We start from the raw sequence: 22,390 nt of genomic DNA, 5'->3' as shown, positions 1-22,390 counted from the left end.
CAATCGAACATTCGCACAAACATCCTGCCCATGTGGCAAATACTAAGTAGTGCAGACCACCAGAAAAATTAAAGAACGGATAAATGAGCACCAATCGAACATTCACACAAAAATCCTGCCCATGTTGCAAATACTATGTGGGGCAGACCATCAGAAAAATTAAAGAATAGATAAATGAGCACAAATCGAACATTTGCACAAAAATCACCAGTAGCAAGACACCTTGGTAAAATGAGGCATAGAGTGTTGCAATTAAGAATTGTTGTCCTTCAATCAGTACGCAGACCACTAAGAGGAGGCCATCTTAATGATGTGATTACAAAGAGAGAGTTATTTTGGATCCACAAAATAGATGCGCTCAAACCCACAGGCATTAATGAAGAATGTTCCTTGGCCCCGTTCCTGTAAGAATGGTAAGGGTGGCTAGTGAAACGAACATATAGTGATGGTTTGAGTACATACAGACAGAATTCTGACTCACGTTAGGAGATCTTTGAGTATTTATACTTGTTTAGGAAGAAAGATATAATGGCAGACGCGTCAATGCAGATACAAATTATGTTGGCCTAATGTTGGATGACAGATTGAAATGATAATAGGAAATTATTTTTCATGGAAATGAAGAGCATAATCATTTGTCAATGTATTTAAATCCTTAAAACTTATTTTCTCTGCATCAAAGGACTCTTTGTACCTACAATGTATATTGATTGTTGTTAACCAACAAAGTATGGAGACTATAGACTACAATAATGAATTAGCAGTTCCCTGGCATTGGTAGACAAATCTAATATCAGACGTGTCTATGAAGATACACACAATGGAGGTGTCATGAGTGATCACAGACTGTGCTGAAACAGGATAAGATGTTTTATTGCAATGAAGATCATAATTATGTGTCAATGTACTGAACCTCAGCACTAATGCTTTTCTGTATCAAGGGACTGTTTGTACCAACATTATATTTTGATTCTTGTTAACCAATGAAATATGAAGAATGTATAAAAAAAATAAGGAATTAGCAGCTCCCTGTCATGCTTCGGTGGAACCAATAACCATAACTATGGATCGCTATACCATACAGTGTGCAAACTATGATAATATCAAAGATTGTTAAAGGTGGGATTGCTGTCCCCATTTATACTTGGCTGACTAACTATGGTTAAGAAAAACAACTTCTGCACAGAGGTTTTCACAGGTAGAAGATACTCAACCTGACCTTTTGGGAACTCATTTGTATGTTATGAATACACCCACTTATTGTCGACCTTTATCTCTATTAAGCCACATCCTGCAGAAAAAATAAATCAGAAAAAAACAATCTTTGAATTTGTGGACAAATTTGATTTTATAATCCTGCATAGGTAAAGGATCAACATATATACTAGATAGACTACACGAGCACTCCTAGTGGAGTCTTAACGCTCGTTCTTTTTTCATTTCTTAAAATGTAGCCCAAATATTAGCGAGACACGTGGTTGTTATTACCTTCATGCGCCGTGCTGTGATGTCATCACATGATGAAGTTAAGACGTCACGCTGATGTCCTATAGAACTAGCGGCCATTTTGTCCTCTACTGCAAGACTGTTCCCATCGCGAGTAGAGGATGAGAAACACAAAATACACTATAAGTAATGTAAGGAAGGTATGGTATCATGAATGAAGACAGACCCAAATGAAGCACAGTTCAATGGTGTTTATTTAGCCAAGATGTGGTGGTAGAATGCCTATCTAGCCCTATATCTAAGGATGGGAGCAAGCTCGACCACCAAACGATAAATAACACAGTCCTAGTAGTGTCTTGTCAAATCAAAATGGCCTACACTAAAAATTATTTTGCCAATCTTATGCTACAAAAATGTGTGTGAAAAAAAGGTGTATGCAAAAGAAAACAGTGTTCAAGAAAGTCTGTATCAGGATGACTGAACAGTGGGATTCCCTTGCCCGCGTTTTCAGCACGGGACAAGGGCACACACTCAGATTTGGAACACACTCTGGCTTCTTCGGCTCAACGATGCAGTTCGGGACACAAACAAGGGCCTTCCGTGACAAAGTCTCTTTCCAAAACAAAGTCTCTTATTCCCAGAATGCCTGGACACACACACACACACACACACGCACACACACAACAAAGTTCCTTCTCTTTAGGATCTCAAAGTTCTCAAGACTCAGGTTCACAGTTCATACTGGGTCTCCCTCGATCAGGCTCAGGCCGCTTTTAAACACCAAGTCTCAATAGGTCACCCTCAGTCGGGCTTGGACCCTTTAACCACTTAAGTTCATTTATAGGTCTCCCTCATTCAGGCTCGGACCTTTGACAAGGGATTCAAAAATTCCTATAGGTCTCCCTCAGTTGGGCTTGGACCCCTTTCAAAAAGAAGCACTTGATTCCACGTAGTTCTCCCTCTGCCCGGTATAGACCTCTCAATCACAACACTGGTAGGGGTTTCCTTCCACTAAACTGCCAATCCCTTCAATTCAGTTTCTCACAGTCCTAAATGTTTGTCCAAACAGAGACTTTCGATTGGGCACTTTCAGTATGCCGGACCACTCTGTTACTCTCTAGCATCTGTCCACAGTTCACAAGTTAAAGGCAAGGTGCAGATGTCTTCGGGGTTGTATTTTCACTATATGTCCCATAATGCACCTTTCCTTATGATTAAATAGTGGATTTCATGCTCACAAGAAAAGTTCATATATTTCTGACAAGTTCCCGCTTAAGCCTTACACGCGTGCCGGGTTTCCCCTCAATCAGAAACTCACTGACCATGCAATGTTGTTGGGGAAATACGTGCCACTTTCAGGTCTGAGGTCAGGGTCTCGCCGCCTGTCCCTCTGTCTCCCTGGGGATCAACACCCACCCAGGGAAAGCAGCACTGGACTGTATCTGGCCTGCTGCAAACAGTTCTCCTTGCTTTTTTGCTCTCTCTCCAAGCTCAAGCTTACAGCCACACCGGGTCAGCGTTCTGGCGTCTCGCTTGTCCTTGGCCCAGGTAAAAAGTGGGGCTGGGATTGAGAAGGGATCCCCTGCTGGACTCAGCCATGCAGCCTCCCTTCAGTTCTCACAACTGCTGCTTCCTTTTCTGCCAGGAATTCCACCTTTCATACACCTGGGTTTCTTTAACAGACTGCAGGTGTGAGTTGTGGGCTGGGTCTGCCTGTCCTAGCCTGAATCTATTAGTGGGACAGTCCAGTATTAGCATGAGGCAGTCTGCCTTCTGTCTCTCAGTGTGGTTTTTGTGTAATCTGTATACTACTTTGTCACCTCCTCTTCTTCTTAGTGTTTTTCGAAATTGGGGAGGGGAAGTTGTGATAGAACAATTGTCCTTTAAAGGCAGAATGGGTGTGATTGAGCACTTGATCCTGATTGGTCTAAGTGGGGCAGGGCCACTGCATATTACTAGAGATATTCTCTCTAGTTGTAGTACATGGGTAACTCAGTGGGGTAAGGGAATTATGGGAGTTGTAGTTTCCTGTTGTGACACTAGATAGCTCATGTATGGACATGCCAGAAAAGGAGGGATGTATTAAATTTCCTCTGGGTTTAGAAGAGGGGGGGGACTTGGTTACTTTTAAGGGTCAAAAAATGGCTTGATTTCCCATTGTGTTTTCTCTTTCCCTTTTATAAGTCGAAGAGTTGGGGAGCGACAGGATTCTGCAGACAACATCCTCCCAAGAGAAAGGGCATATCGGGTAGGGGCGTGTCGGATAAAAGGGGGGAATACCATGTCTCGCCTGAGGGCATTCCTTCAACAGACCCCAAGGATCCCCTGTCCAAGTGATCCTCCCGCACTGGTCCAATCCCAGAGTCTGGTTCCAAATGCAATGGCCGTGCCCTGGCCAACTGAACAAGGAATCCCTCTGGTCTATATGTGAAACCACCCTCTGGTTTCTCACAGTAAGCACTAGAAACTAAACCCTTTATAGGTTTAAGATTGAAGAGTATCAATTGAGGTATACCCCCTATGGTATTGATAAACTCACAAAAGGACCTTTATCCCATACATTACAGCATGTGTATAGAGCGTGCTGAATAATTGTGTAGGAAGAATCTTCTACATACCTTTTAAGGATTGCACCAATTTCACTGATTAATGGTGAGGTTCATAATCCCAGAGCTGTAACTGGTGGATTGTTTTAAAAGTGGATGGATCTTTCTCTGATCCCATATAGACATTATTAAAAAATGTTTTAGATTGCTGATGATTGACAAATCACTCTATTCCTGTTGTATGAAAATTATCCATAGCAAATCGAGATCTAGCAAAGATTTATACCATTATCTCATCAGAGGTAAGAACTGGTAATTATAATGTAAATCATGTGAGAGTAACATTAGCATACTTAATAAGATGAAATTAGTGAGCACTTGTTTTATTAAATTATCACACAGATTCAGGTGAGCACTGAATATTGGATTGTGGGAGCACGACACCATGAAATTGAGGCAGATCACTCTACAAAGATACATTTATCATTTGAGAGTCAGCCAGGTAAATGGGACAGAAACCCATAAAGGTCCAACTATAATAAAATGTGCAATAGAAACATTATTATTGATTAATCAATACTGATAATACCTGTATGATTGCTCTCCAGATGGTTGAAGCATACAGAAGAGTTTAAATATTGAAATGTGCTCCTGATGAAGGGAAACCCCGAAACGCATACAGCTTTTTTGTTTATTGATTAATTTATATATTCTTATTATTAACTTTGTTTAATGAAACATATTATATATTTGCAAAATATGTTTGATCACATGATTTCAGAATTATGAAGATTTAACTCTGCAAATAAGACTACTTTTGACTGATAGATAATTGATCAGTAATTATGGTGGGCAGGGGACAGGAGTGTCCGTCACTGGAGGACACTGATTTGGCATTGGTTTGTAGTAGTAGCAGGTATGTATTTTTCTACCAAGCACCCAGAATAAATATACACTTACATTGAAACCGAGGGTGTGAAGGAGAGATACTAGTCAACAAAGTGATTTTGCAACAGTTTCTCAAGTGTGAAGACAGGTGATTTAATGTTTGGTCTCATGCATGTACAACCAGCGTCTGAACTAGTAAGGAACAATAGGTCTCATTATAAGTTTGGTAGTATTCCAGCATTAAATCTGCTAAAATACCATCAAACAGTTTTACTTTTACCACTACTTGGTCTGGCAGAATTAGAGCTGGATTGCAAGTGGTGGCATGGCAGTGTTAGTCCCCATTTATGGAACCATTCTGCCGAAATTGCCACATATTGGCTGTAAGGTGTCAGATTTACCTCCAGCATTTTGATGGAGGTTTTTACCCGATCGCTCCAATTTTTGCTGCATTACCTAACTTGTAATGAGGGCCAATATCTCCCTTTTTTTCTACGTTGTTCTAATAGGCTTCTTGCTAAATTATAGTAGGCTTCATGGATTCCATTCAATCCTATCTGTTTGTAACAGCACATATTTTACTCCGCGTGTAATGCAACGGGAATACAATTGGGTTTGAATGGTTTCAATGTATCTCTTTCCAGAATACTATGGGTTCTACATGTCATCCTGCCCCAGTCCTGTAGCCGGCCTGTTCCGGACCCAGCAAACAGTTCATGGGCTAAAGAATACAAATCAGTGAAGGTGAGTCCTTGTTTGATATTTTTATGTTACTGGTTATCAGCATAAACATGTTCCTTTAACTTGGATAGCGATGTGTTGATTGTGAGGAATATCCCCAAATTAAAGGGTAAATACAATCAATTTTGATGCACACCCTTCAAAATTAATTCACTCCTGGCACCGACAGCTGGAAATCAAAAAGATTAGGCGGGCTAGTGCTTTTTGGGGAAGTAGACCAACCTGTACAAAGAGAGTGGCAGAGAAATAATCTTTTAGAGAGGTCTTTGTGGCAGGAGAAGTTATTGGCAAGATTTTGAGATGCAGAGATAGAGGATGAATTGGCTAATGATAGATATTTAGAGTGATGCACATAAAAGCAGAAAGAGGAGGAATGGTTCTTAGAGACATGCATCTCCAGAAGATGATGGTAAGGTACATGTGTAGAGCTTTGGATTGGATATGAAAGGGTGTGGGTGCTTCATGATGAAAGGTCAGTTGGAATCCAAAATCAAAGGTAGTACATGCTCCAGAAGATGGTATTTTCAATAGGTATAATTCTTTAAATGTGTTTCAAAGTTTAGAGCTGAAATAAAAATGGTAACTTTCAGTTCCAGATGTATGAATAGATGTTTTGTGCAACACACTACTTTGTTACACTTTGTCATTTGTTTTTCATGGACTTTTGTCTGTGAATTGGTTGCTATCAAAACCTTGCAGTGCAGTGGATCTTGAAGTACTGAATAATAATATTTGTTATAGCCTTTGGGGTCTGGAAACGAAGGGGAGAGGTCCTACAGTAGTTGTAGTAGTGCTTAGTGTACAAGGCCCATTTGAATAAGTGGTCAGTATTGTGGTTCTTGCTCACTAAGGTCATATGCCACATGCAGCCTTCTTGTTACCAACCTCCTGGCAGCTGAAAGCTAGTGGTATACACGAGCACTTCTTATGGAGTACACTTCGTGGCCACATTTTGTACGTTACCTCAGTATGCGAACACTGTTTTTTAGATAGGATATTGTGTCTACACCCAATTTATGGAACAATTGGAAAACCGACAACATATGATGAGGGTAGCCACTTGTATACGAATAAGGAAACTCACATAGATGTGAAGCAACCAAACCTAGATACAGAATATTTGATCCTAAATAATTAAATCTGAACAGCTTCCAGAAAAATCATTCGGCTGTTTGCATATGTCAAATTATGTGTCTCTGTCCGGTAATCCTCTGCATGTAAGGTAGTCAAGGTAGACGATGCACTCAGTGATCCTGGGCAAAAAGAGGGAAAGTGCAAAGCTGATGACCAAATACAGTCGTTGGGGTTCGCTTCAGGCTTCCTGCAGAAATGATCTCTCAAGGGAATGGTGAATTTGATGGAAGAATCCAAGGGCTGAGCCCAGGCCCGTAGGTGAATGTATATATCTTCGGAAAATATAATTGTGTAGTTGATGGCAGCCCACAATGAAAATTTATGTTATGTGAAAAAATGTGTTTAAAAAAGTAAGTATTTGTGAAAATTAAAGCAGCAGATGGTTGGGCCCTTTAGAGGTGTCCCAAGCAGGCATAAAGCATGCGTAATCTACTACAGATTTATTTGGGCACAGTTATCTGGTTGGGCTCCAGAGTGTGATGAGCGCTTTCAAGAAACTAGTCAACCAGAAATCATCATGTTCTCACTGGTGGTATCACAGTGATCCTATATCAGATGAGACCCAAGTTCATGTGAGAGTTAGAAGTTCACTTTGCGGACACCCTAACAGTTAAAGGCAAGCAGCAACTAACACCACCCTTAGGAATACAAATTAAATCGAACAAGATGTGCCATAACCAGGATTCACACCACATTAACCAAACCTTCAAATCTCTGGATACCTAACTCACCTGAAAATGAACGCAAACATCTCTCGCCAAGCAGACAGCACCCACTTTACCACATCGCATCAACAATAAACCAACAACACATAAACAGGAATTGGGGTTGTTTTACCGTGGTGGAATGATCCACAACGGAAATGACCGCATAAGAAATGTACTATATACATAAATGTTTGTACATTTCTCATGCGGAGATTCCTTGTAAAACAACCCCAAAACCTAGCCCCTACCCACACCCCCATCCCCGTCCACACCCCCAACACACCCCCACGCCCCCACTTACCTTTCACTTCGAAGCGCGGTGTCCCTGAAATGCTGGTTCCCTTTAACTTCCGTGATCGGGAACCAGCGTTGCAGGGTCCTTTTCTTTTTTTGTTAGCCAGCTGCAGGAGTGTCTCCCCAAACCCTGCTTACTATACTGTAAAGTATGGTGAGCGGGGTGTTGCGGGGGACATCCCTGCAGTCTTTTTTTTTTCGGGTCAGCTGCATTGGTGTCCCCCGCAACCCCCGCTCACTATACTGTAAAATATGGTAAGCGGGGTGTTGCGGGGGACACCCCTGCAGCCTTTTTTTTAAAAAAAAATGTCAGGTCCGCTGCGGGGTTGTCCCCCGCAACCCCCGCTCACTATACTGTATAGTATAGTGAACGGGGGACACCCCTGCAGCCTTTGTTTTTCCTTTTTTTTCCTACCCCACCAAAACATACAAACAAAAAAAAAAGGTTTGAACTTTTGTAGTTTGAACTTTTGGTGGTATGTATTTTAGGTCTTTTGGTGGGGTAGGTAAATTGGATTCAGTCATTTCAGCCAAATCCAATAAACATCACCAATAGCACACAAAGTCTCTCCCGGGTACAATACTCAAACCAAAGCTCAGCGCATGGTGTATACCGAACTGAAGCGGCCAACAGCACACCACCTCTCTCACTCTCCTACTCCCTCTTTACCCGACTATCCAGACCTGCCCGCCTTCTTGTTTTACAGATCCGCCAGAGTACCTGGGGACCAACTCAGTTGGTGACGGTGTGCAATATAAATACCTTTAACATTTAATGTCAGGAGGAGAAACATATTCCTCTCCTCAATGTACTGCTATCTTGCTGCCTGATCTCAGCGCTAAAAAGTGCCTTACCATTCCCACTCCCTGATGCAGAACACCACTTCCAAAGAGACACTGCTATCATGTCCTGTAACATGAGTCTAAACCCACCGCGCCGACCTACATTCAGCCTGTAATTGTCAGAAGGAATGGGGTCCATGTTGCTCCCTTTACCAGCGGAGCAGCCTCTTTAATTTACAGGCCAAGATTTGTCGAACAATTTTTATCAGAGCCTTGATATAGATGTAATATCCGGCTTGCAGATTAATTTAAATAATGTTTGTTTCTCTTCAATGCTTAGAGCAGGTAACTATGAGTGCAGCACAGTAAACAGTATCCTTTCTAACTTTAGAAATATGACATCCACCTCAACACCTATGCTTTCCATGTAATTACATCTTTAAAGAAGCTGACAGTGCTCTGTTACCTATTCACAGCACTTGGCCTTCAATTCTGTTCCTGCTGTTCTTACCAAGAGTGAGCCAAAGGTGAGAAGTTAGAGCCTACTGTCAACAGCTCTTTTAGCCTAATTATATTCATAGCAGAATGGCACTGGGTAAATTGTTCACTTAGCTGTCTTTTAAGCCATTGTAATCCCTCTGTATATTGGGTGTACCCAGACAAGAAGAAATAATGTATCGCAGGCATACTTCGATTGGCAGTATTCCCCCCACCGGATCACGGGTTGGGCGGTAAATGTTATACCGCTGGCGGTATTATCACGTGGTAATTGCGTCAAAAATTGACATTTCTACAGTGTGTTTGCCCCCAGCTCTTAGCTGGGGGTGAACACGCCATACTCATAATTGGACAGAACTTTAAATGCAGCGGTAACCCTGTTTTAAGATTGATACAGTCATCACCATTATATTGGGTAATAAACAGATTTGTGTTCCTTCCTCTACTTTTTTTCTACCTCTGATCTTCCTGTGGCCACCTCTCCTCCTCCCTTCTCTTCCTTTCCTTCATTTACCCCTGACAAGGTTTCAAGACACGTCCGATCTATGATAGTCTCGTCAAAACAGGTTCTTCCCTGTTCATCCAAAACCATCAAGGATCACATTGACACCCTTGCCCCAGCCTTGGCTGACTTTTGCAACCACTCTTTCGCCACTGGAACTTCCCTTCCCCCTTGAAGCACTCTCTTGTGCACCATCTTCTTAAGAAACTGGCAGCTGACCGCTCCCGTGTGACTAACTACGCCCGATCTCAATTACTCCTTTTCTGGGAAAACTCTTAGAAAAGCTAGCCATCTCCCAGCTTAACCTTCACACCAAATCTGTTGGTTGTCTCCATGACCATCAGTCTGGCTTCAGAGCAGTCAGAAGCATGGAAACTGCTCTCCTGGACATCCTTGAAGACCTGCTTTAAAACCTTGATACTAACCACCCTTCTGTCCTCTTCCTACTTGATCTCTCTTCTGCTTTTGCTAGTGTCAACCATGCCATCCTGCTCAACTAGCTCTGTGATAACCTGGGTATCACTGATCAGGCCCTGGCCTGGCTGACCTCCTTTCTCTATGACTTACCCTCCCAGTTCCAACTTGGGTCCTTCCTCTCCTCTATCTATCTCTCTCTCTACCTGAGTTCAGTGCTATGCGGATGACACTCAGCTCCCTTTCAGGCTCCCCTCAGCCGCCTCTTCACCCTCTCTCATCCTGGATTGTCTGTCCACAATCCAGGAGTGATGTGCCACCAATGATCTCTGCATTAATGCCAGTAAGACAGAGATCCTCCACTCTGGGCCCACTTCCTGCTCCCACCTGTGAGGCTAGGAATCTCAGGGTCATCTTTGACTCCACATTCTCCTTATCTGCATCTCTAAGAAGTCAAACTACCAGCTGCACCTCCTCAGAGGTATTCTTCCTTTCCTCACTTTCCCCCAGAAGCTCACTGTCTCCAGAGCTCTGGTTCTCTCTAGGCTGGACTACTGCAACAGCCTCTTTAAACCTACCTGCCTCTACTCTCCGCCCTCTACAACTCATCTAGAACAGGACTGTGAGACTTGTCCTTGGCCTCAAGCCCCGGGATTGTATCTCTCTAGCTCTGAAATCTCTCTATTGGCTCCCAATGGTGGCAAGGATCAAGTTCAAGACCCTCTGCATTGTTCACAAGGCTTTCTGGGGCCTGGGACTACAATCCTTCCAACTCTCCCTACGGAAATATCTTCCTACTCAAACTCTTCGCTCCTCCACCTCCTTGAGTTTGGGGCAGATCTCTTTCTTCGGCTAGTGCCTCCCTCTGGAACAGCCTCCCTGCCTCTCTGAAACTTGAGCAGTACCATCTCCGGTTCCGGAAGCACCTCAAGACCTTCCTATTTTCTTCTGCCTTCTCTCTTTCTCTACCCTGCTGATCTCCTGTCTGATACATGCACTGGTCACCTGGGTACCCTCTGAATTCGGGCCCAGGTCCCTTGTCCGTCCAGCTGCAATAGCCACACTGCCTCCTGGCACCCACTGCACTTGTGGTCTGTATCTGTAAACCTACAATCCTTTTTCATGCACTTAGGCACCTGGTGTCTGCACATCTCACACTTGCCACCTGTTAGCTGGACTACTTGTTTGTTGATTCTGTGTCCTGCACTTGTCCATCCTTCCACCCCCCCCCCCGACCCCTACCCCTGGAACTTCTCCCTTCCCCGCTCCCCTGCACTTGCGCAATCTCAATGTCTCTAGGCCTAGTAAGATTGTTGTTTATTATTCTCTCTTTGTTTCCCCTCCCTTGCCTTGTCGCGCCTTGAAACACTTGTGTATAGGCGCTTTATAAATGCCTTATCATTTCATAACAGTGCTTAGAATGAAGTGGAATCAGCATGAAGAACTATATAGAATACCGTTAAAGGTACTATCTGGTATTGAATGTCGTTACAGGGGGGGTAATTAAGGCTACACTTTGTATGTGATCACAGTAACTGGACATGTGAGGCTGTCACGTTTATGAGGATTATACATTAACTGGCATTACATGATGTTTTTGGGGCCTTTGAGTTTGTAATTGACATATGAATGGAGCACCTCCACATGCAAATCTGTTCCTTACAAATAGTGCGTTGGTCAGGCATATGAAGGTTGTACTGGCCTTCGATAACATTGATATGACATGATAGGTTATTTATAACGTGCTTAATACCCAGAGGTTTCTAAGAGTAGACCCGGGGATCGAACCTGTGTTGCTTCGTGTTGTCTTGCTTCCAAGGCGAGCACGTAGCCGCTGAGCTATCCTCCCGAGACATTGCTGGGTGTTTGTGACTGCACTTGCTTACTATGGTAAACCTAGATATGGAACACTGTACCTTTGACTATTGTATATGCGGGAGACATTAACTGGCATTTGATGACAGTTCCTTTTTACACTTCATTTTTTATTCAAAGTTTTAAAAAAGTAACATACTGCCAATAGTCATATTTTAAAATAAAAGCAGAAATTCGAACATTCAATGGCATTTAAAAAGCTTGTGAGGATGCAATTGGTATATTGTAGTACCTGAGCCGGTGATGACAGGGAGCATGAACCAGGCAGGTAAGTACCAAAAGAAAGATGCTTTATTTAACTCCTTAGTTTCATAGATATAGATAGAAGATGAGAGAGAAGGCTACATACATCTGTCCTGGTCCCTTGCCCAGCTCCCAGTCCCCAACCTCAACTTTGGAATGCCCAAGCCCCAAACACTCCACAGTCCCCCAAGCATTCCACAGGGCCTAGCTACTCACACAGACTCACCATAGCATACACAATACTACACATATCATGGCATCACCTGCACATGTGGGACTGCACCTTAAATTTAGTGGCCATACGAGGCATATGATACATTAAGCTGCATTCCTGTTGAATGGGAGACTGATACATTTGCAGTAAATGGACATCCGTGACACCACCACACACCTCCTCCCCAACTGTCAATCCCTATCCGCCAAGCTATTCTTGTCTGATACCTGCACCATCAACATTCACCTGATTTGCCGCACACCAGGCCCCACCTGCTCCTTCTAGGGCAACCTCTCACACCTCCTCTTGCACAACCTTAAACCCTATACCGAGTCCCTCGCCCTAGGCAATTTCAACCTGGGATATGGGGACCCATCTGACAAAGAGGCCACATCCCGCTCCTCCACTATGATCTCCCTCAACTTTTCTCAAATGATCTTCAATCCCACACACAACCTCGGCCGCACACTGGATTGACTGCTCAGCCATAACTGCCATCCCTCCATCATCTCCAACACTCCCTGTGCCTGGACAGACCACCACCTCATACTCTTCTCCATCCCCACCCGCCAACCCACTCCCCCACACTCCCCACCAGCCCTCACCCACATACTCCTGATACACCTGTAACCTCAACAGCGACCGCATCCTACCCCTCCTCAACCCTCCCCAACCACCACCATTGGCAACGACATCAACAAACTTGTCACCCTGTACCACACTACCCTCACCACGTTTGTGGGCACCCTTGCACCTTAAAAACATTCTCCCCCAAGTCCTCCTCTCCTACCAACACCTGGTACACCCTGAGTTCCATGCCCTCTGCTCCAAAAAGTGGGCTAGGGAACGTGCCTGGCTCAAATGCCCCTCCTCCGAGAACAAGGCCAGATTTGCCTCTAATGCCAAAGCCTATAAGAATGCCATCCACCTTGCCAAAGCATCCACCTACTCATGAACTCTTCCGAAGACCTGGAGTCCCCCGTACCGCCCCCTCCACTGTCTCAAAAGGTGATGCCTGGTTCAATAGCTTTCACCAAGCCCTTCTGGGCACAATCTCCCTCCTTAAAACCTAAATCCAGCACAAACGCTCCTCCTTCAACCCCCATTCATCAGCCCCTTTTCCCCCACCTACACACCTGTGCAGCACCCCCCTCTTCAAATACAGCCATATCACCACCAAAGAGGTTACCTCGCTCCTTAACAGCATCAAGCCCTCCATATGCAGACATCTGCCCATCTCCCCTTATCAAAGAATGTTCCGAGCCCCTGATCCCGCTCATCACTGCCATCATCAATGCCTCATTCAACTCCTTCTCCATCCCATCCTCCATCAAAGAAGCCTGTATCACCCCGTCCTGAAGAAACCTTCCTTGGACCCTGCAATCACCGCTAACTACAGGCCTATCACCTCCGTCCCATTCCTCTTGAAAATAATAGAATGCACCGCCTACATTCAGGTCCAAAATCACCTAGAAAAACACCACCTCCCCTGCCCCGCCAATCCAGCCTCCCCCTGGTCACAGCACTGAGTCCGCCCTCCTGGACCTAAAAAATCATCTAGATGATGCCTGTGACTCCGGAAACCTCTCTCTCCTCATGTTCTCACTACCACTCCATTGTGCCCTATTCTCCCCCAAAGCCATCTTTCTTGTCTGACCGCACTTCACCTGTCTTCGCTGGCAACCACTCCTCCACCCCTACCGCCATACCATTAGTAATTCATTCAAACAAAGCACGTCCAGGAAACATTTTCCTATCACAAAAAATCTCTAACATTGTACAATTTTGATTACACCAGTGACCATTCTTTGTGTGTATGTATAAAACAAATAGCTCCACAGCTTATTTGCTGGATCCACATATGTTTCAGTTGTCTAGCCGGCCCTTGCATGATGGACCCATAATTCAACAACCTTCTTCAGGATCAACACAGACTTCAGCTCTGGTCTGGTCTGAACAATGTATTGGTGAATAGTGTCTTCTGGTACATATCTACAATAAACAATAACAGCACATTAGTTTCTTACAACGGCACAAATAAATTGTGTGTATGATTCAAGCAAAGACCATTCATGTTGACACTCACCTCCCACGTGCATATAACGGGAGTAGTATCAACAAGGGAATTTTTCCGGCTGTACACAATGTTACGGGCAGCCTGCAAACCAATACAGAGAACACCTTAAATTCAGTATCCCTGTTATATCGATTTTAAGTCAGAGTTTAAATCACTCGCATCCTGCAATAGATGGTAAATATTCACTTACTTATTATCAAGGAGGCATTTATTCAAAAGGGGATCTCCTCTTCGACTGGTACATGCCCAGTTGAGTATTCTAGTTACTCTCAATGGCAGCGCCTGATTGCAGTCATCTCCCAACTATGGGGAAAACAAAACCAGTGCACGTATGAGTACATTCTTAGGTCGCCACACAATTTTCATTTTTGCAATGTATTAGAATGCAAGCTCAAGGAGGGAGCCATACAAACAGCTTACCCTAATGGGTGTCTTCAACACCTGCACTGTGTTGTGTACAGTGCAACCTCACAGCCAGCGTGTTTCATCTACAGCGCATGGGTAAACTTATCTATCCACAGCGGGCTGCAAAAAAGAAAATACACAAGCATTTGTATTTTTTACTAGCATGGTTATTAAAAAACACAGTCACCATCAGGTGGTGACAACCACAATGATGCCTATATACAGTCCGTCATCTGCCCTCAACGTGTTAGAAACACGTATATCCCCCACAGGGATCACTGTTGTCTAAGTGCACAGGGTGTGTGATTCACTGTGCTAAGGGAGATTGTTACTTCAAAGCCATGCTCCTCGTCTTATGTGGAAACCACACGCTTTTTCCGCCGCCCGGATGGTGTTATTCCTAGTACATAGCCAACGCCAGCACAGCTTTGACAAATACTGAAGCAACTACGCTTCGTCATGGGCACACACGCGCCCTCATACTTTCTATTAATAGCACATGGATCTTTAGTTCCATGTTACCCGCGCCCGGTTATAATGAGCCCATAATGTTAAGCATAAGTGGCGGAAGACCAAGCATCTACAAAAGATAAAAATGGAAATAAAACTATTCTGTCAAGAGAGAATTTCTGCTGCGCACTGTAAAATTAATGCTCTAGCAATTGCACTCCAGCCAGAAATCCATGATTACCAAATGTCGTGATTCCAAAGGTGACTGAGGTGTTTGAACTGTACTGGCTGTTATCTGGTGCACACATACATTGGGATAAGCCCGTTCTTTATTTGGCAATGACTTGCCATTGTAAAGGCGTTCACACACTGTCAATTAGGGTGAATATTTTAGCTTGTTGGGCATACAAATTTGCAAAAACAAGTATACACATTAAATATGTTAAATGTGCTGACTGGCTATACTACATTCCTCAGTCTATGGCAGTGGATCGCTTTGTTAGTGGCCTGTGTTTAGATACTTATTCATGTTTAAGTGTATGCAGATGTGGTTGCCTAATCAGTTTGCCAAATTGGACAGATTGTTCTGATCTAGGATGAAACAAAGTCACAAATAATGTTGTCCACTTCAGGATTTCCAGTGGAGGAAGGCGTTTCCAATTTCAGAGTCTGTCTTGTAGTGCCTTAGATCCAACATACCCGGCACAAAGTATGTTTTATTTCAACAGATACTGCATGTGGTAAACCACCTGATTATGTAGTGCCCTCATAGAAGGTACTCCCATTTTTACCTCCACACAAGGGCCTCATTATGAGTGTGGTGATAATGGGAAAAACAAGCAGTGTTTCTAATGCACCCTAGTTTTACCACCCTCCATATTATGATCCCTGAGGTATTTAACAAACCAGGTATTTCTGCATGTGATAAATACCACTGGAATGTGAGGTGAACTTCCCCAAAACATTCCTCCAACCTTAACATCCAACTTGTATGTGGAGGGAAAAACTGAAGGCAAAATAAGGTATGCAGGTTTTTTTAGCTGCAGTCAATGAAAGCCCATGCCTTTCCCTTCACTTCAGGAAGGAAACAGCTGTATTGCAACCCAGTAGAGGGTAAAAAAGTGGGCATTTCTGAGGTCCCCCTTCTCTCACTCGGTACAGCTGATATGCTAGTAAACCCATAATTGGGCCTGAGAGTCGATACATTCCCTCACCCAGTAACAGTAATTAAGGCATGCATTAATGGCGAGGCATAATACCCTGAGGTTCAACAAGTTGTTTTACTCTAGTGAAGGGCATCGTTTCCCTGTTGGAAAATAAATTCAGTAGGAGGACCTCCAAAGGGTATCAACAGTAGAATCTGCATCTCTTGATGGTAGTAAAAAGAATTCTGCTTCTGCATGGAGACCGCCAAAGGAGGTGAGAAAGTGGGCCTGATGCACACCTTCTCACCCCCTTTCCCAACTAATGCAAAATAGAGTAGAGTCATTATTGAGTCTTTTAACAGTACATTTTGTGTCCACTATGGTTCGGAATCCATTCCCATCCTCAAAACGGGGGTGTACATGGATTGAACAATCCTTCTCTGTTATTGACACAAACCCATAATAATGTGGAGAGAATTGAATCTCTGAATACAGTTACTGTGACTACTGCATGTGGAGATGCAGAGATGCGAGTGAAAAATTGACCAAACCTATAATGCCTGCTTAATGCGCAACCCGCGCCAGATGTTTGTGAAGCCTCTTTAATTGGGTAGCTGTATGAGTAAAGGGAGCTCCTGTGGTTTGAAAGGTTTTGTCAACTAAAGAATTTGACTGGTGAAAAATGTCTGTCATTTGTGGTGTTGGCGACCGTGGTTAGGAAGATCGGTGTTGATTGCCATAAAGTCCCTAAAACACATCCAGTGAAGATGGCTCTAAATGCAGCAGGTGCTGGCAACAAACACATGTGCACACTCCTTTACGTGTGCCAGCCACTGAATGTGAATTAAGACTAGAGTTCAGTGGGATAATCTGGGATCACCCTTGCCAGAAAGTGAATAGAAAAAGCAACTCTTGTAAATATGGGCAGTGTTTTTTTAATGCAACCTTCATGTGTACTATTTTCAAGGTACGAGATAGAGCCTTAATCGGATCTTCTTGGATGCAGGGAATGAATACAGGCATGCGGTAATATTGTGTAAGGAGTAAACACAAGGCCACATTTTGTATAAAACACATCTCCCTCTGAGGTGGTCTTGTAGCACTGTTGAGCTGTCAAGAGGTTTGCACTGTAATATACATTCAAATAGCACAGATCATGGTATTTTATTGGCACAGTGATCTTGGACATTATTCTTCCGTCAGGTTCAGGCGTCATTAGTTTCACACTGCATTCTGTAGACGTTTTCTCTTGCCACGCCATTTTGATGATTTTTCTCCTGTATCATAGTTTTCTCAGGTCTATATCCTTGTTGTCTATCCTTAGGAAAGGTTTGCCTGTCTTCCTGCATCTGGGATGATTATTTTGCATGATGTTGACTACTAGTTTGTTGCTGCTTGTTTCATATATAAAGTGCATGTCTTCAAGGTCTCCAGACGTTTTCTTAGCCCTAATTGTTCAGGTAAATGTATTCTCGTATAGCTGCCCTTCCACAGCTCAAACTATGGTTCTGTATTATTCTTTCCTAATTATTAGGTAATGATGAATAATGTATCACCACAATATAGTATAACATATTATTTCTTTCTTCAGGATAAAATGAGGCTTCTCTCAAACCAGCTGTCCATTGCATCCAGCAGTTGTGAAGAACCAGAAACTATAGAAGTAGAGGAGATATTTACTGATGAAGAATCTGGGGCTTTCAGAGATGCATTTAACCCTTGCATTGGCATGTGTGATAGTCTTGCCGCGCAAACACCTGACAGAAGGTTTCAGAAATGGACGTCCAATGACATGCCACGTGAGCATGAGCCTTCTGCCACTGGCACAAGAGACGATGGATCCATTTACAAGTGCCAAATTCCCTGCTGCTACAAATCTGTGGTGGCAGAACATGATTTTCCAGATGACTCCATCAGTACATCTGTGGGCATGACCGTGAGCTATTTACCCACAAATGTGCTGCCTGATGGCATTAGTTGCCCAGAAGACAACTCTGATACTGACCAGTGTCCTTTTTTGGTGAACACCTTTTCAACACCATTCTTCTCCTTTGATGGCAAGCTTACATTGGATGCTGTAAAAATCGACTGTAGTTCTTTCACACACAGTGAACTGTTGATTCAAAGATTGTGTAATGATTTTGAGTAATGTGCTTTTGTCTTGGCCCTGGCACCCTACCAAATGGTGCTTTATTTTCTTGATGCATCAACGACATGGGCTTTCAGGATCATACGCAGCATGACTTTCTAAAACTACCTGGCTCAGGACCAGGTGGAAAAGGAAAAATGTGGCATATATGGATTGCTGCAAGACCTATGGGACACGTGTACAGTTTGTAGTTACATGTTGGCCCAGGCAGGGGGTGACCAGTGGAATGTTGCAAGTTTCAAATCAGAGCTTTTTCTTATGAATTACTAGTGGCATTGCAAATCAGCCTAATACAAACGTGTGCATCTTAGAAGAAATGAAGAGAAATGTGTAGGACTTTTAGGAATATAGGAATGGACTGTGCAGTGACAGGACAGACTCAGGTTAGAAAGTGCAGTCATAGATTTGTGCTGCAGAGAGCTGTGGAAGACAAGGGAGATGGTTGTTCAGCCCATCAAATAAGACCGTGACTTTGTTCTATCTACTGGTCTAACAATGCATAACAAGTGTGACAAGACCAAACAATAAGCCATGGGAGTGTTAAGGTAAGTAAAGAGGAGTAACGCCAGCAGAAAAAAACATTGTGTTACCATTTATTCAATTATTAGTGAGACTTCACATAGGTGCCCAGCTCTGGTTGCCTGGTCTCCAAAAGTATAACAGAAGATTGGGCACAGTCCAGACAGCAATTGCTTAGATGGATGAAGCTCTGCATCTGGCATACTATTGTGACATACGAAATGAGCTAAAGATAGAGACTGGCTGACTCTTTTTGCTCATGGGTTCACAGAGATTGACTAATGTTTACTAGAAGTACAGAGCATTGTGTGGCTCTTTAGGGGGATTGACTGTCTCAATCTGTAGATGACATCCATGAAATTACATCCCTCAGAGAGTCAAGCAAGATAGAAATAAATGGGAAGCCACATAGAGCCAAATTGGTGATCTTCGGGGTAACACAGACTGGACATGGGGAACAAATGAATAGGGAGATAGAGAGGGCAAAGAGAAAAGAGAGGACTGCAATATAAAAGTGTTATTTTATCAAATGATACTGCTCTAATCTGTAAGGGAAACCCTCTTTGTAAAATCTAACGTCTGTATATTATCAGAAGTTAACAGACTGAAACCAGCGGATTGCCGAAGATCAAAGAAAATAGGAATGAATGGACTGAGGCATGAGTGAAGGCAGGAATCACTGAAGAAACAGGTCTGTGAAGTCACTAAAATAAAGAGACTGGAATTAGGTGAGCTGAATCAAGAATCAGGGATCAACAGAGTCGATGACCACAGAAATTAGTGGGTAGATAGTTGGAGATGCAAGATTGCCAGGGGTGGAATGTGTAGGTGGAAAGTAAAAAAAAAAAGAAAACTCAAGCCGCTGTAATGGATGTAATGGCAGCTTTTCCTTCTATTCGTCCTCTGATTCACTTCCTGTTTTTAGGAGTTGAAAATTCCTCTTGAAGACCAACGGTGCGGACATGATACTGATTCCTGGAGACATCTAATTATGCAATGTGAAAAAGTGTGTTTACTCAGAGATAGGTGGCTTAGGGACTTGGTTTATGAGCTATGTTGTTTATAGGGAATACAAAACATATTACCATAGCACTAGTGCACTTCATTAGGGGAGTACTTCAGCTACTTGTTGAAAACACTGATTGACGAGCATGCAATGGAGACATCTTGGAGACTTAGGTCACTGTTTTTCAATATGTTGCAAGTTATGTGCTATTAATACTAAGTTTCGTATTACAGTGTAATTGTGACAAATCAGCAATAATTTAATTTATCCCAGGGAACATTTTTTAGAGGATTTGCAAAACTTTTTTTACTGATTTAATATTGAATTATTAATGGGCAAGGATTAGGATTGATTGAAACTGTTTATAATGAAATGTAAGACTTAATCTATGTTATTTAATGTATGATTGTAAGTGTTTTGTAATGCAATGTAACATTTTTGTATGTTTATGTTTAAAGGTTTGATATAAACCATATATACAAAAGAGAACAGTTTTTGATGTGGAAATCGGACAGAAATTGGAAAGCGGTTTAGCCATTAAGAGAATAGCATAACATGATTGCATTCATAGAAAGTGTCTGTGCCCTCCAGTATCTTAACTTAATGTTTTCATCTAATCTAACTAGAAAGTTCACTTTCTCAATGAAGTGAATGAAACCTTAGGTCCTACATAGGCACAATTTCCACACATTTGGAAGGCTCTCACTTATTATATTTTTGAAAGCCTATAGTAGCAAGATAATGCAGGCAAGGCTCTGTGGCTCCCATATGGGGTGACTAATTTGTCAGCCATGCAAGGACAAAGCCAAAGTGTTTTTTCGTGGAACAATTAGGTTTTTTTTGACATGGGGACAGTGGCACCACAACTGCAAGAGGGTAACAGGATTTTGAACTCAACACAATGGTAGAACCGTTAGATACAGACTTTACAGGCAACGATCCATGGATCAAATTAAGGCACAGAATGAGTGTTTTTGTCTAATTGTATATTTGCAGCAAATAGCGCTATCTCTTAGGAAAGATAATTAACTTAAATATTATGAGAGAATGGAAGTTTTATTACGCAAAACTATTAAACTGGTACCAGTATTTAGTTTATTTCCATTGAATATTGAACAGGTGAATATTGAGGAGATTGTCCATTTAACATGTTGACGAGGGTGTATGTAAGTCAACCTTTCTCCAGTGTTAGTTGTTTTCAATGGTTAGATCGAAGAGCATGTATTCTCTCCACAACTCCATGTAAACTTTGTGTTTTACTTTGTAAAACTGTCTTAAAGTCATATGATTTTTCATGTTTACTAAAATGTTTGAAAATTGAGTTTTTTTATTTATCATGATGTTTTTTAAATGCACAGCATTACTGAATGTATGCCATGAAAGAGCACCAGAGTAGTGGGGCAGCCATCTAATGGGCCATATATCATATGTAAAGACTAATCTAATCACAAATTCATTTTGAGTACTTTTGCTATTTTGGAATCTGCCACATTGTCCCCACAGAGTTCGAGCCCTATAATGAAAGATTACTTTAAGGCTTTTAAACTCTTCCCCAGTAGCCCTTATGTGTTCCGTTTTATGCCTCACTAGGATGAACCCCCTTTGATGTGAAACAATGGTTACTGAAGTATAATACATGGAAGCCTGGCTGTAGCTCCAAAATGATCCGCGTACTGCAACCTCTCAGAAAGAGCTCTCATTTCCTAGTAAATGTGTACATTGTATAAACATTAAATCTGGCAGACGTGTACATTAAATATTGTTCTTTCAGCATATACCATGGCAATGGTCACTATTGTTGCCAGAATGGGTGATGAATATATATATATATATGAGAATTACATATAAGCTAAGTGTGTTCACTTCACCTGTCGTTAATTATTGATCATTTTACTTACAATCATTTTTTGTTACATCCTGGCCTTTTGATCATCAACGTCTTCAAGAATTGTAGGCTTGGAATCACGGTGAATAATATGTGTCTAATACATTTCATTGTACAGGGTAATACTGTGAGCAAAGTCACTGTTAATGTTGGGCAAAGGCAGCACTGATTATACCCTGCCTAATGTAAGTATACATTAATTAGGTCAATTTAAATAAACAATTGGTAAAATGTGACTATTTTATTTAAGGCCAGGAAATCCAGAACTCAGGGTGTTATATCAATTTTATTTTTTAAACAATACACACAACAACAAACTAATTATAAATATGTATATTAAATGACCCCCCAGACATAACCAAATACAGGTATACTAAATCAGAACAGTTGAAATAAAATGATAATCAAATTACATGTAAAGGAATTAACAAATTTTGTGAGCAAATCTGTTCATTTTCTATCCCCAAAA

General features: G+C 42.3%; 1 protein-coding gene across 1 annotated transcript in view; it reads left to right on the top strand.

The window, feature by feature from the left end:
• Window positions 1-21,950, top strand: part of IL12RB2 (interleukin 12 receptor subunit beta 2) — a 632,737-nt gene extending 610,787 nt beyond the window's left edge. The window contains exons 15-16 of the mRNA XM_069641943.1: window positions 5,525-5,624; window positions 17,954-21,950. Of these exons, the coding sequence (XP_069498044.1) occupies window positions 5,525-5,624; window positions 17,954-18,511 (658 nt within the window). The 3' untranslated portion in view covers window positions 18,512-21,950. The remainder of the gene's footprint in view (window positions 1-5,524; window positions 5,625-17,953) is intronic.
• Window positions 21,951-22,390: the final 440 nt, after the last annotated feature.

This window comes from Ambystoma mexicanum, chromosome 1q (assembly GCF_040938575.1).
Source record: "Ambystoma mexicanum isolate Mex_15411 chromosome 1q, UKY_AmexF1_1, whole genome shotgun sequence".
In the NCBI taxonomy this organism is placed as follows: domain Eukaryota; kingdom Metazoa; phylum Chordata; class Amphibia; order Caudata; family Ambystomatidae; genus Ambystoma; species Ambystoma mexicanum.
The sequence above is the reverse complement of the archived record's forward strand: the minus strand, read 5'-3'. Positions and strand labels throughout refer to the sequence as shown.